Source organism: Sander vitreus, chromosome 22, assembly GCF_031162955.1.
Source record: "Sander vitreus isolate 19-12246 chromosome 22, sanVit1, whole genome shotgun sequence".
NCBI classification, from domain to species: Eukaryota; Metazoa; Chordata; class Actinopteri; order Perciformes; family Percidae; genus Sander; species Sander vitreus.
In genome coordinates this window covers 25902907-25918721 of record NC_135876.1, presented here as the reverse complement: position 1 = coordinate 25918721, position 15815 = coordinate 25902907, and the positions used below count along the sequence as shown (strand labels likewise).

The 15815-nt window shown below is 42.4% G+C and overlaps 1 protein-coding gene across 1 annotated transcript; it reads right to left on the bottom strand.

The window, feature by feature from the left end:
• Window positions 1–9081: 9081 nt before the first annotated feature.
• On the bottom strand, window positions 9082–15663 carry LOC144537519 (uncharacterized). The gene is made up of 4 exons (XM_078281283.1): window positions 14673–15663; window positions 13062–13151; window positions 12819–12900; window positions 9082–9764 (listed from the first exon to the last, which is right to left on the bottom strand). Exons 1-4 carry the CDS (start codon window positions 14704–14706, stop codon window positions 9635–9637), a joined length of 336 nt encoding a protein of 111 aa, XP_078137409.1. The 5' UTR covers window positions 14707–15663; the 3' UTR covers window positions 9082–9634.
• Between the last annotated feature and the right edge of the window lie 152 nt (window positions 15664–15815).

Here is a 15815-nt window from a genome sequence, read left to right as displayed (position 1 = left end):
ATTAATAATTTTTCCGAGCTGATTTTTTGACGTTTAAGGTGCACTATGCGTGGTTTCAGCGCGATTTCATTTTTGTGTCAAACCGTAGGCGTCTCTCCTTGATCCGCTAGCCGCCTGCCCCCTGAACACACCGTGAAAAAGCCCGGTCTCGGGAGACAACGCAGGGGTCGTAAACGTCCAACAAACATTAGGGGCACAGGCTGTGCACCAAAATACAACAAACCACGTTCCAGCCAATCACTGCCGACACACAGCACTACCAAATACACGCAGCACTACCAAATACACACAACACTACCAAATACACACAGCACTACCAAATACACGCAACACTACCAAATACACGCAACACTACCAAATACACGCAACACTACCAAATACACACAACACTACCAAATACACGCAACACTACCAAATACACGCAACACTACCAAATACACACAACACTACCAAATACACGCAACACTACCAAATACACACAACACTACCAAATACACACAGCACTACCAAATACACACAGCACTACCAAATACACAGCACTACCAAATACACAACACTGCAAATACACGCAACACTACCAAATAGGTAGTGCTGTGTGTATTTGGTAGTGTTGTGTGTATTTGGTTGTGCTGTGTGTATTGGTAGTGATGTGTGTATTCGGTAGTGTTGTGTGTATTCGGTAGTGCTGTGTGTATTTGGTAGTGTTGTGTGTATTTGGTAGTGCTGTGTGTATTTGGTAGTGCTGTGTGTATTTGGTAGTGCTGTGTGTATTTGGTAGTGCTGTGTGTATTTGGTAGTGCTGTGTGTATTTGGTAGTGCTGTGTGTATTTGGTAGTGCTGTGTGTATTTGCAGCGTGTTTGCTAAATGCTGCTGTGTTGTCAAATGAATGAAGATGTTTTCTTAATGTGCGTTTCCATTTTTTGTCTATTTGCGTGTCTTTCATTACGTTGCAGTGCGTTTGCCCCTGACGGCCACCTTTAACAGACACCAGTCACAACGTGCCTCACAACCTAATAAGACAACACAAGAAATTAAAATCCAATATAGTCATCGACAAAGCAAAGAGAAAACACCCGACAAAAATTCAAAAGAGCAAATAAAACACCAGGTAGAATAAACAAAGCAAACAGACAGGTCACAGGTTGACACATGCTACCTGAATGCCTGTCTGAACAGATGGGGTTTTAGCTGCTTCCACAGAGTCCAATGACCTTAAGCTTAGTGGCAGAGCATTCCACAGCTTAGAAGCTATGCTGACTGAAAGGCACGCTCTCCTCGACGAGTCCGAGGTACACTCAAAAAACTCTGAGTGGAGGACCTGAAAGCTCGGAAGACACTACAGGGCTGCAACTAAAGATTATTTTCACTGTCGATTTAATGTGTTGGTTATTTTCAGGGATGCACCGAATCCAGGATTCGGCTGAATATTGGGCTTTTTGACGGGGGGGGTTGGGTTTCTGCTGAACTTTAGAAATTTTTTCCCACCGAACCGAACCCTACGCTTGCGCTAGGCGCGCTACGCTGGTCGACGTCATGACGGCACCGTTGATTACGGGAAGGTGTTTACGTAGGTGGAGCGTTCAACGCGGTAAGCTGTGAGGAAGTGGAAATGGAACTGGTGAGCAGAAAAAGTGTTGTTTGGCAGTACTTTCAGTCAAAAGAAGGCCATTCAAGTCCAGCTACATGTTCAATCTGCAATGCTGTTTAGTCTGGTGGTGGCGAGGACCCTAAACAACACACAACATCACCGCTGTTACAACATCTGGTGTGAAACATCTGGAAGAATACGAGCTGAGCATGAAGGAATCTACAGACAGCAGCCAGAATGGCACAATACATTCATTAATGTGTTTACTGTGTTCATGGACTGAGGATGGGAGGAGGATTTGGTATTTGGTATTCGGATTCGGCAGAATCTTAACCAGTGGATTCGGTATTCGGCCGAACCCCCAAAAATCAGGATTCGGTGCATCCCTAATTATTTTCTGGATGAATGGATGAGCTGTTTGGTCTCTGAAATGTCAGAAAATGGTGAAAAATGTGGATCACTTGTTTCCCAAAAAGCCCAAGATAACATCCTCAAATGTCTTGTTTTGTCCACAACTCAAAGATATTCAGCTTACTGTCACAGAGGAGAGAAGAAACTACAACAATATCTGCATTTCAGAAGCTGACTTCACACAAGTTTAAAAAAAAAAAAAGACTTAAAATAGTTGTTGATTTAATAGTTGCCAATCAGCCTTGCTCAAGGACTCTTGAGTGGTGTTTCTGTGGTCTGTCGTTCTTCCACATCAGATGTTCCCGTATTTGGTTTTGGAATTCAACACACACTCGCCGCAGCAGCCACTTGTTTACATTCCATTTATCGAGCCGTCTGCAGCAATCACAGCTCAGCCAGCTGATGTTGACGTTGACGTCCAAGCGACCAAAATCATTCTTGAAGCTCAGTTTTTGCAGCTGCGGCCGCAAGTGCCAAGCACCATTTCATCTCCGTCGTCACGAGGTGTCAACACCTCTGTCCCTTTTATCTGGGAAACAGAAACTGTAGGCGTCTACGTTATTTTGGTCTTTAATTATATTCATCATTTTGTTTCAACCCGATTCAGCCAGGGTGGTGTCTTGAAATCTAATTTCCAGTCTCTCTGACTGGCACATCACAACATCACCCAGCCTGACTGCTGAAGAGAGGAGCTGCCGGTCAAGACAACCAATCACAGTCTTTAGTTCCATTTCACTTGATTTATTCAACCCTCGTGCTGTCTTCACGCCAACCATGCACTTGTTGTTCTCTCGGGTCAAAATAGAAAATAAACACCTTTTTTCAATGTTTTATGTTGGATTTTTTGTCCCTTTTTTCAATGTTTTTGTCCCTTTTTTTGGCACTTTATTCAATGTTTTATGTTGGATTTTTTTGTCCCTTTTTTCAATGTTTTATGTTGGATTTCTTGTCCCTTTTTTCAATGTTTTTGTCCCTTTTTTTGACACTTTATTCAATGTTTTATGTTGGTTTTTTTTGGCACTTTATTCAATGTTTTTTGGCACTTTATTCAATGTTTTTGTCCCTTTTTTCAGTGTTTTTGTCCCTTTTTTTGACACTTTATTCAATGTTTTATGTTGGTTTTTTTTGTCCCTTTTTTCAATGTTTTTGTCCCTTTTTTTGACACTTTATTCAATGTTTTATGTTGGATTTTTTGTCCCTTTTTTCAATGTTTTTGTCCCTTTTTTTGACACTTTATTCAATGTTTTATGTTGGTTTTTTTTGTCCCTTTTTTCAATGTTTTTGTCCCTTTTTTTGACACTTTATTCAATGTTTTATGTTGGGTTTTTTGTCCCTTTTTTCAATGTTTTTGTCCCTTTTTTTCCACTGTTGAAGCGTTTGTCCACTACCACCAGTACTGTATACGCGCCACTCACCAACTTATGACCATTACTGCTACACTTATTTTTGGAATTCATGGAAATGTTGTTCTCCCATCAGCAGAATGCTGTGTGGACTAGCTAGACCCTCCTCCACGGCGCTGTGGAGGCAGGTCTGGCAAAGCGAGACTAGGAAACGTGGCTAGTGGAAAATCTAATATGCTGGTATCTTAAAAATCTACTAGCCGTTTTGGCTGGTGATCAAAGAAGTTCATTTAAAGCCCTGATTGTGAACACGCTTCAGGTTCGTTTTGCTTTTTGCCCTGTTGTGTATTTTATCCCTGAGGCCTCATCAGAGCCAGAAAGAAAACTGAGACGTCTTTCAAGTAAACTGACCATGTGAACGCAAAAAGAACTGAGCCCCTTTTCTGTTGGTCCACTTTAAGAAGTCTGAGTTTGGTTTGTTTAACCCATCTGTTCTCTTTCCCGTCAACCACGATGCAACTTTTAGTTTTTCTGGGTCAAAACTTAAAAGAAATTCCAACGTTTTGGTCGTCTTTTTCGACACTTTTGTCATGTCAGGTTTCTGTCAATATTTTTCTGCGCTTTTTTTGAAGATTTTCCCGACATTTTTGGAACTTTTCCGGACGTTTTTGTCACTTTTTTCCAAGTTTTTTTGTCACTTTTTCCGATGTTTTTGACATTTTTTTCCAAGTTTTTCAACGTTCTTTTATCAGTTTTTCTTTACATGCTATAAAATTGAATAAAACACCCACATTCAATGAAAGTAGTGAACTGATCATTTATTTAACATGTGAAGAGCGTTGTAGGGAACCATCCATGTTATTTTGTTTTAGAATTTGGTTGAAAGAAAACCCACATTTCGGATATAGAGAATATTCCTGATACAGGAGGGTTAAAGAGGACTACACATATGTGAAAACACCCTCAATCTGACAATATGTTGCACCTGATTTGCCATGTCCATGTCTCAGATGTGCCGAGGCTTAAAAAAACCTCCTTTCCTTTAACCTTCCCCTGTCCTTTCATTTGCATTTTCTCCTCATTACGACAGTGGGTTTAATAAGTGGAATCAATAATAGATCAAAGCGTTGACCTTCCCAGAAAGCATTAGAAGAATCCTGATGGTTTCCATCAGAGTGAAAAACATTAGAAATGATCCTAACCTACAGTGTTTAATGAGTGTTTGGACTTACTTTCATTACGAGCTGTATTTATTTAAATTTGTAATGTATTCATTGACTCTTATCATCCTTACAGGTACTTTGTTTTCCAATTCAATTTTATTTATAGTATCAAATCATAACAAGAGTTATTTTTCCATGATACAAACTCGTTAAGTCATACAATATGAATAAAACACGACGTAGTGTAAGCATCATCATCGCTGTTGGGCAGAAACCTTGTATCTATCTATTTTATCATTCAAAATGTTTTTCCCCCACAAATCAATGCTATTGGTCACCCTTTACATCTGTGGGTTTAAATATTTAAACAGCAAAATGGATATTTTTCTGACTTCGTCTGAGAAAAATGGCTCAATAAAATGTTTTTAATCTCCTGAAAAACCACTCCCGCCGACTCCCAAGGGCTCCCAATGACTCATAACGGCTCCCAATGACTCCCTATGGCTCCTAACAGCTCCCAAGGGCTCCCTATGACTACCAATGGCTCCCTATGACTCCCAAGGGCTCCATATGACTCCCAACGGCTCCCAATGACTCCCTACGACTCCCAATGACTCCTAACAGCTCCATACAACTCCTGACAGCTCACAGAGACTCCTAACAGCTCCCAATGACTCCCTACGGCTCCCAATGACTCCCTACGACTCCTAACAGCTCCCAATGACTCCCAAGGGCTCCCTACAACTCCCAATGACTCCTTACAGCTCCCAATGACTCCTTACAGCTCCCAATGACTCCCAACGACTCCCAAAGGCTCCCAATGACTCCCAACGGCTCCCAACGACTCCCAATGACTCCCTACGACTCTCAACAGACACCAGAGGTTAAATATCTGGAGCTCCCCATTAGTCATCAGAACTGAAGAAGCCTTTTGGATAAAAAAAAAGGTTTATCACAGAGATCTACCATGACCTGGATGACTGAGAACCTTCACAGACATGATTTTTAATAGTTTTATAATGGATTCCATTGCAGTCTGGGTGATGGTTTCAAATGGTTTCCAGTTGGCTTCCAGTCTGCTGAGGATGCTGTATATTCTTGTTTGGTTTCTATAAAGTCTTAAATAGACATTATTTCCTGTAGCGAATGTTAAAATCTATCTGTTACGGCAGATGATGTCTGCAACATAACAGCAAGCAAATCCTAAAGCGTGATGTAACGTTAACGTCTTCTCTGTTTCTGTTGAATATGTCTCTACAAGCTCAGAGTCAAAAGCCAATCACCAGGAATTCTCTGCAATCCCCGGGAATATTCAGGAATGCTGACCCTCTCCTACCTATCATGGAGACAAGAGGAGACGGAGGAGAACGTGTGAGCTTTCTTGCGATTTCATGTCTTTTATGTAGCTTTAAACTCTGCAGCTTCTGGCTTTAACAAGGTCTCATTCCCTAACAGATTTGTTGTTGAGATCTACATGATTCCTAAAAAAACATCCCGGAACACGTGTGATGTTTTGAACATGCAGAAAGTTTTAAACAATCCAGGAGAATGCTAATTTTCCTTTACATTAAGAAAGACATTTGCACCGTGAATTGTTGCATAACAATGTACCAGAATGCAGGAAACGTAGTGTTTGACGCCCCCCAATGTTGAAACTAAACCTACGCTCTTGTGGAGAATTATTATAACTTAGATGTGAAACGGCACACACTGTACTCTACCTGCTGTAACCTTTCATCCTTCAGCTCCTGCATGTTCTTGTACCAATGGCCTTTTGCCTCTGTGAACTTTGACCTTTTTTTTAGGAACTGGCTAATAACCATCAGTCACTGGGAGGATTCCCCTGCGTTGACAAGAGAGAATGTCAGTAAAGATAGTGATCTTATCTCTCTCTCTCTCTCTCTCTCTCTTTTGGTCTTTTTTTGTGAGAAGTATACCGCACCGCAAGAAACACAGAAAGTTTCAGTTACAGCCAAGTTCAACATCATATGTTTGATAAAAGAAAAGGAAATATCTATATGTATGCTCTAAGTGCACAAAACAATCATCCATTCATTAGTTTAGTTTATTTACACATTAGTCAAAAACAAAGTAAACACACACACACACACACACACACACACACACACACACGGACAGACACACAAAATAATAACCATAACAATGTTTTTTTACATCATTTATAATGTTTCTGGAGTTGGACTTTAACTTAGAAAGATGATCCTGCAAAACCTTTTTATTTTTATTTCTTCAGTCATAAACACCGTAGAGGAGACTAATTCCATCACCAGAATTGTTGTGTGCTTCCATAGTATGTTTAAAAATTAAATAAAAAGGTTACAGTTTTTTACAATCACTTTGCTACTAATTTCAGAACCTTGACGTCACTTTTTTCAATTGCTCGTATACAATACCCATAAACCTGAGATCATTTGTTCATTTAACAAAGATCAGCTGTTCAATATGACACAACTTAACATCAAAGTACTACTACTTCAAAAGGCAATTCACACATTACATTTCAAATGATTGTCTATTCATTTCATTACAATCATCTAACTATCGATACAACTACTTGAAATGATGAGTAACTGTTGCATTACTCTTAATGCATAGTAATGTGGGAAAAAGACAAACAATATTCCATGTTTAGATCATGAAAGTTTCAACATAACGAGATTCATTGTCACCAATTAGTGTGGAGCATGAACCAATTAGACGACATTATCTATGGATGTAATATTTCATCATCATTCTTTACTGTAATGTACTACTGTTTATCAGACACTGTTTCAATGGTCCCATGTACCACCACCTTTGAGACTATTTACTGTATTGACAGTACTGCACTGTATGGCTTCAGGCCCTTGAAATTACTTGTCCAATTCTGCCTATATATATATAAATATATATATATATATATATATACATATACTCGTACCACATTGGTCTGTAGTACTTTTACAGGGATATATTTATATGTAGTACCATAGTGAAACATGTATCACCTATTTTGTACTACAATATGTAATGATTGTACCAACGATGACCCAGTGAAACTATGGGTAGCTTGTGTGTGGCTGATCTAAAGTAACGTTTCAGTGGTATTTCACAATACATTCGTTTTTTTAACCAATGATTGTGCAAGTGCAAGATGTATTTAAAGATATGAATGCACAATGCAATGTTTTGAACACTGGACAGCCTGTGTTACAAGTGATGATCGTTGTGAGTTTTGTGTCTAGAGTTTTGAAAAATGACGTCACGGTTCTGAAATTAGTGCCAAAGTGATTGTAAAAAACTGTAACATTCATAGTACTAATCCCATTGATACCTGGTCCAAAGTAAACTAAGCACAGCAAAGATGTGAACATGCTGGACAACAGGCACAGTGCTGTCTTTATACACACACACGTGTGCTGCCCCCTCCTGGTCAAACTACAAACTGCACTGCCTGTTGGCTTGGATGTCTCAAAACCTTCATTAAAGAGCTCATATTATTCTCATTTTTAGGTTCATAATTGTATTTAAAGGTTATATCAGAATAGGTTAACATGGTTTAATTGAACAAAAAACACCATATAATTGTTGTACTGCACATTGCTGCAGCTCCTCTTTTCACCCTGTGTGTTGAGCTCTCTGTTTTAGCTACAGAGTGAGGCATCGCATTTTTGTTGGGAGTTGCACATGTGCAGTACCTAATAAAAGACTACTAGCCAGTCAGAAGCAGAGTATGAGGGCGTGCCCTGACAGTACCTAGGTAAGGACTACTAGCCAGTCAGAAGCAGAGTATGAGGGCGTGTCCTGACAGTACCTAGGTAAGGACTACTAGCCAGTCAGAAGCAGAGTATGAGGGCGTGTCCTGACAGTACCTAGGTAAGGACTACTAGCCAGTCAGAAGCAGTACTTTTTAGGGCACCAACCAAATTACGTCGGTAAAACCGAAGACCGATTCATGTTAAATCAATGGTGCCAAATTATTAGTACCTTAGAGCGTGTACGCAAGCGCGAGCTTCTCTGCCTTCTCTACATGTTTGACAGAGAGCGAGGCTCAGCTCTGACACACAGCTATTCCACAGTCTGGGATAAAAACAAAGCTCAATGGTGTTTTTTGCCTCCAACGTCACCTTCCAGGCAGCTAACCCTAACCTTAACCCTAAACATAACCATTGCCGCGCTGCCTGGGAGGAGACGTTGGGGGGCAAAACACACCAAAGACCGAAAACAAAGGGTGGGGGCGATCTCTAGCTCACCCAGTAGACTGTGCGCCCCATGTAGGCTGAGACCTTTGCAGTGGCCCGGGTTCGAATCCGACCTGCGTCCCTTTGCTGTGTGTCATCCCCCATCTCTATCCCACCTTTCCTGTCTAGTCTAGGCTAAAAAAAGCCTTCTCCGTTGTGGCCCCAAGACTCTGGAACAAACTTCCCATTCATATCAGGTCCTCCTCTACTGCCGAGATCTTTAAGTCTCGTCTTAAAACACTTTTTTTTTTTATAGCGCGATTAACGTTTCCTCTGAGACAGACAGGCACAACAGCGTTCTCTATGCCCTGGAAACAGACTGACAGGCTGGAGGTCGTAGGACGAGGCATCTTTATTTCTATAGCACATTTCAGCAACAAGACAACTCAAAACACTTTACATCAAACATTAACGAGCAATTAAAAACTGTCATGAAAGGAATACAGGCTAAAATAAAAATAAAACATACAAATACAATAGTTAGGCTAAGGTTACAGTGCAGCGTTAAAACATAATACTAATGATTTAATTGGTTGTGGGGACAGGTTTGGGAGGGGAGATGGAGGTAGGGCTGGGTTTTAATGTTCTAAGGAAAAACTTCTAACTAACTGATTACAAACGTTATAATCTACTACATAAACCAAGGTAAAGACAACCTGCTAATCCATGTTTTTATTAGCTTTCATTATAATAATCCTGCAGGACTACAGAGTAAGTACACATGACTTCTAACCAGACTGTGCACTATGAAGGACAGAGGAACAATATCTCTGTAATCCAGGTTATTTAGCAACACAGAATAAACAGCTGAGTAAATGTAAAATGTATATCGGTCTGATACGACAAAGCTGATCCCAACACTACACACCTCTCTGTCACCAAAGAGTTCAGATCATCTTTTTCTCACAGATCCAGTTCTTAGTTTCATAATATCTTTGTGTCCATTTTCCTTGTTGATTGCAGCATGATGCAGGGTACCAGTAATTCTCATACTGAGTCAGTCCTGCTGCCCAGAACCTGTCAGACAAATAAAATGTTCTTTTATCAAAGAGCTGAAACTCCTGATTGTTAATTTGAAATAAACCATCCATCTTCGTCCGCTTATCCGGGGTCGGGTCGCGGGGGTAGCAGCTCCAGCAGGGGACCCCAAACTTCCCTTTCCCGAGCCACATTAACCAGCTCCGACTGGGGGATCCCGAGGCGTTCCCAGGCCAGGTTGGAGATATAATCCCTCCACCTAGTCCTGGGTCTTCCCCGAGGCCTCCTCCCAGCTGGACGTCCCTCCACCTAGTCCTGGGTCTCCCCCGAGGCCTCCTCCCAGCTGGACGTGCCTGGAACACCTCCCTAGGGAGGCGCCCAGGGGGCATCCTTACCAGATGCCCGAACCACCTCAACTGGCTCCTTTCGACGCGAAGGACCAGCGGCTCTACTCCGAGCTCCTCACGGATAACTGAGCTTCTCACCCTATCTCTAAGGGAGACGCCAGCTACCCTCCTGAGGAAACCCATTTCGGCCGCTTGTACCCTGGATCTTGTTCTTTCGGTCATGACCCAGCCTTCATGACCATAGGTGAGGGTAGGAACAAAAACTGACCGGTAGATTGAGAGCTTTGCCTTCTGGCTCAGCTCTCTTTTCGTCTAACGGTGCGATAAATTGAATGTAATACCGCACCTGCTGTGCCGATTCTCCGACCAATCTCCCGCTCCATTGTCCCCTCACTCGCGAACAAGACCCCAAGGTACTTGAACTCCTTCACTTGGGGGTAAGGACTCATTCCCTACCTGGAGAAGGCACTCCATCGGTTTCCTGCTGAGAACCATGGCCTCCGATTTAGAGGTGCTGATCCTCATCCCAGCCGCTTCACACTCGGCTGCGAACCGATCCAGTGAGTGCTGAAGGTCACAGGCCGATGATGCCATCAGGACCACATCATCTGCAAAAAGCAGCGATGAGATCCCCAGCCCACCGAACTGCAACCCCTCTCCACCCCGACTACGCCTCGATATCCTGTCCATAAATACTACAAACAGGATTGGTGACAAAGCGCAGCCCTGGCGGAGGCCAACTCTCACCTGAAAGCGAGTCCGACTTACTGCCGAGAACCCGGACACAGCTCTCGCTTTGGTCGTACAGAGAGTGGATGGCCCTGAGAAGGGACCCCCTCACCCCGTACTCCCGCAGCACCTCCCACAGTATCTCCCGGGGGCACCCGGTCATACGCCTTCTCCAGATCCACAAAACACATGTAGACTGGTTGGGCATACTCCCAGGCTCCCTCAGGATCCTTGCGAGTAAAGATCTGGTCCGTTGTTCCACGACCAGGGACGGAATCCGCATTGTTCCTCTTCAACCTGAGATTCGACTATCGACCGAACCCTCCTTTCCAGCACCTTGGAGTAGACTTTACCGGGGAGGCTGAGAAGTGTGATACCCCTGTAATTGGCACACACCCTCTGGTCCCCCTTTTTTAAAGGGGAACCACCACCGGTCTGCCACTCCTTAGGCACCGTCCCCAGACTTCCACGCAATGTTGAGAGGCGTGTCAACCAAGACAACCCCTCCACACCCAGAGCTTTAAGCATTTCTGGACGGATCTCATCAATTCCTGGGGCTTTGCCACTGTGGAGTTGTTTAACTACCTCAGCAACCTCCACCAGGAAATTGATGACAATCCCCCCATCATCCTCCAGCTCTGCCTCTACCATAGAGGGCGTATTAGTCGGATTTAGGAGTTCCTCAAAGTGCTCCTTCCACCGCCCTATTACCTCCTCAGTTGAGGTCAACAGCGTCCCATCCTTACTGTACACAGCTTGGATGGTTCCCCTTCCCCCCTCCTGAGGTGGCGAACGGTTTTCAGAAGCACCTTGGTGCCGACCGAAAGTCCTTCTCCATGTCTTCTCCGAACTTCTCCCACACACGCTGCTTTGCCTCTTTCACGGCAGAGGCTGCAGCCCTCGAGCCCTTCGGTACCTTGCAGCTGCCTCCGGAGTCGTCTGGGATAACATATCCCGGAAAGACTCCTTCTTCAGTCTGACGGCTTCCCTGACCACCGGTGTCCACCATGGTGTTCGTGGGTTACCGCCCCTTGAGGCACCTAAGACCCTAAGACCACAGCTCCTCACCGCAGCTTCAGCAATGGAAACTTTGAACATTGTCCACTTGGGTTCAATGCCCCCAGCCTCCACAGGGATGCACGAAAAGCTCTGGGATGCACTGTCTCTCTCTCTTGCTGTCTATCTCTGTCTCTCTCTCTCTCTGTCTCTGTCTCTCTCTCTCTCTCTCTCTTTCTCTCTCTCTCTCTCTGTCTCTCTCTCTCTCTCTCTAATCGCTCTCTGTCTCTCTCTCTCTCTCTCAATTGGCAAAAAAAATAAACATGTTTTCATCTTCCCCTAATAAAAGAGGAAGCTTTTTGTCCTCAGTGTAGGTAGTGAAGCCTGGTATATGTTTTTCAAATGTTTGTAAATATATGGTTCTTAAGTCTTTATATTTGGGACATGTACATAAGAAATGTAATTCTGTTTGGATGTCCTGGTGGCTGTATGTACAGACACGTTCCTCTCTTGGTCTCCACAATTTTATATGTCGACCTCTTTCAATTTCCAGCTTATAGTCACTGACTCTTTATTTAAAAATTATTTTTCTTTTGGATTTTTTGTTTTCAGATATTTGGCCGATTGGATATCTCTGTTCAGGGATTGGTAACAGAAGAGTTTGTGTTGTATTTTATTTTCATTTCGCCATCGTTCTGTATATTCCTCTTTTAATTTAGTTTCAAATCTATTGATTGAAGACTGAAGATTGTTTCTGAGGCTCCGTGTACCTGTCTCTCTCTCTACCTGTCTGTCTACTACTGACTGTGGTGTTTAGCTCCGTTCCGTGTACCTGTCTCTCTCTCTACCTGTCTGTCTACTACTGACTGTGGAGTTTAGCTCCGTGTACCTGTCTCTCTCTCTCTACCTGTCTGTCTACTACTGACTGTGGTGTTTAGCTCCGTGTACCTGTCTCTCTCTCTACCTGTCTGTCTACTACCGAATGTGGTGTTTAGCTCCGTGTACCTGTCTCTCTCTCTACCTGTCTGTCCAAGTCTTCTCCTCTTTAGATTTAAAGTAACAACTGCGTCCAAATCCCGTCCATCCATCAGGACAGCTCTTCTCTTAATGTCAATCATGTTTTAAAGACAGATTTCACATCATTCAGGGTCAAAGTGATAAGACTTGGAGTTGAAACAGTTTTAATCTACGGTAACGACACAATCAACATCTATGATGTTAATGTGTATAATACAGGAGTTTACTGGTTTTAATCATTTCTCACCTTCAGTTCTGTTCTTCAGCTGGTTTACTTCATCCTGTAACTGACTGTAGTTGTTGCTCAGTTGGTCGTATCTGGTCTGCAGCAAAATTACTGAAAGATGAATATGAAATCTGTAAGTTTAAAAAAAGACCATCAACATCAAATCATTCTGCTTCAAACTAAAGACAAATATTTGGGACATAAAACCACACTCTTTGTTGTGTGCACAAAATGAGCCAAAGCTTGTATGACTTCTCATTAGTCTGACTTCCCCAAACTCAATATGTCTCTAGTACAAGTTGCTGTTTCCACTGACAGTGTTTCCTTGCTGAGTGGTGGTATAAAGGAAACATCCTGGTAGTCAAGTGTTGTGTTGATAACGTTTCAGCTGAATGTTAACACAGAATGAAGACTGGTTTCTGCCATAGACAGTTAAAGAAATGGACAATGTGACCCCGTTGATTTCTACAGAGACCAGTGAAGGACATTAGAAGCTCTTTCCCGGTGATGGCTGAGCGTTACTGAGCAGCCTCCAACTGAGCTTGAAGACGTAGATGTGACGTGAGCAACCTGTCTGAAAGTTGGAAGTCTTCTGGTAGCTGTGCCAAGAGAAATCTCAATCATTCCCAATCTAGCAGAGACGGAGAGCGTAGGTATATGTAAGGAGATAACATAGACACAGGCTTTTTTGTTATTATTAATTATTGATCACTAAAATGATAGTTAACATTAGTAATTACACTTAAACAGCTGATGGAAGTCCAAACTGCCTGAGAGCTTCTCCTGTACTATACGGTAACTCCTCTACTATGAGACAGGAAGTCTCGTGGTTATGACACAATTGTTAGCCTACTCTTACAAAAACGTCTGCTACGGAGCCATAACGTGAGCTACAAGGTAATGGAGCCTTTTATACATTGTCGTGTGTCTTTAGAAATAAACAACGGACAAACAGAGTCTTTAAATGCTTCAGATGTAAACCTATTCGCTGTCAAAGTGAAGTCAATGGGATGCTAACGGGAGGTGATGGCTTGTTAGCCTACAATCTCTCCATAGGAGGTACGCTTTGTGGATGCTCGCTTACCCCCTTGGTTTTTGCCCCCGTATTTCTTACATTGGAATTGTGTTATTAAAGGATCACTTAACAGGTGATTAATAATAATTAGGGCTGTCAAAATAACGCGTTAAAAAAATGAACGCAGATTAATCCATTCCATATTGACGTTTGCATACAGACGAAAATCTGGTGCCACTGATATGTCTGCGCTTCTCTCTGCTGCTCTGAAACAGACGTTACAGGAAACACAAACACCGCTGCATGTGACGCTAGTTAACGCTATACTCAACAGCAGCTAACGTTAGCCTACCGCTAGCTAGTAGCTGGATTAAACACGGTTAAAATGCTGACAGCTAACGCTAAACGGTGTAAAGTGTGACTGTGTTTTACTGTAGAGGATTCAACACCGGGATGTAACAATCTGCAGCTGCCGTCGGAGAAACAGAGAAACAGATATATGGCATGTCAGTAAAAGCCTGAACCTTTCCTTTAGAGCCTGAAGCTGATCTACGTACACCATGGTTTATTGGTTCAGTATTTGTGGCTCAGTAATAGTGAAGTGTATTTTATCTTACAGGATACAAATAAGAGGATGATTCCAGTCATCATCAGAAAGCAGAGCACTGCCAGACAGAGTGCTGCAGCCCAGAAAGTCTTCTTTTGGACAGCTGGAGGATGCCTCTCAGTGGCTGGTCCTGAAGTGGCAAAGTACACAGAGAGCAAGGTTCATTTCAGGGAAACAACATGAGTCTTTGTTATCAAAGTCCCTATTATCGGGGGGGCGCTGTCGAGCATGGGTAGAGAGTAGACGCAGCCCCAGGGCCCCATTAAATGTAAAAAGATTCTTAATTACTTAAAAAAAGAGAAAGTACAGATTGCAATGCTACAAGAGACCCATCTAGATGACAACATCTCAAGTTAAAAAGAGAGTAGGTGGGCCAGATTTACTATTCATCCTTCACAAGTAATAGCAGGGATGTAGCCATCCTAGTTCACAAATCTCTGCCTGAGATCTCAAAGTACATTTCCAGATAACACACAATGGCTTAAGTAACCCATTCTAACTGATTACGCTGCGTATGCCTCAACTGTGCTAACCTTCTGTGTTTATCTTGTTGTTTTTTGTTGTTGTCTTAGTTGTTTCTTAAGGGGTTGTGGGTGGGCTAAAAAGAAGGCTTTATTCTTGACTCCGTGACTGTCTTCCTATATGTTATATGAGCCCCTTGGAAATTCTATAAAGATATTATCAGTCCCTCCAGGATTTCACGGCCTTTTTTTGAGATTGTTGCGGCCCAAAATACCTGATTTTGAGGGAGCTTTTGTAAAAAATTGCGATAAAAGTTGCAAAGTCTTTTGTATTTTTGTTGAAAACTCAACCAAATGAATAAATGCAACGTCACCCCTGAATCTGGTGTCTGTTGAGTCTGCTGAAGTACAGGTGTGAAAACGCCCTTAAAGAAAATATTAAACCTCTTAGGTAAAAAGATTATTACACTAAAGTAAAACAAAAATAAACTCATCTGAAATGATGAGTTGTAATGGGCCATTGAATTGCAGAACTGACGCAATAAAAAAGCTGCCTTATAGTGACTGGCTTACCCTTGAGTTTTTGCCCCCTGTATTTCTTACATTGGAATTGTGTTAGAAAGGATCACTTAACAGGTGATTAATAATAATTAGGGCTGTCAAAATAGCGCTGCTAAAAAATGAACGATGAT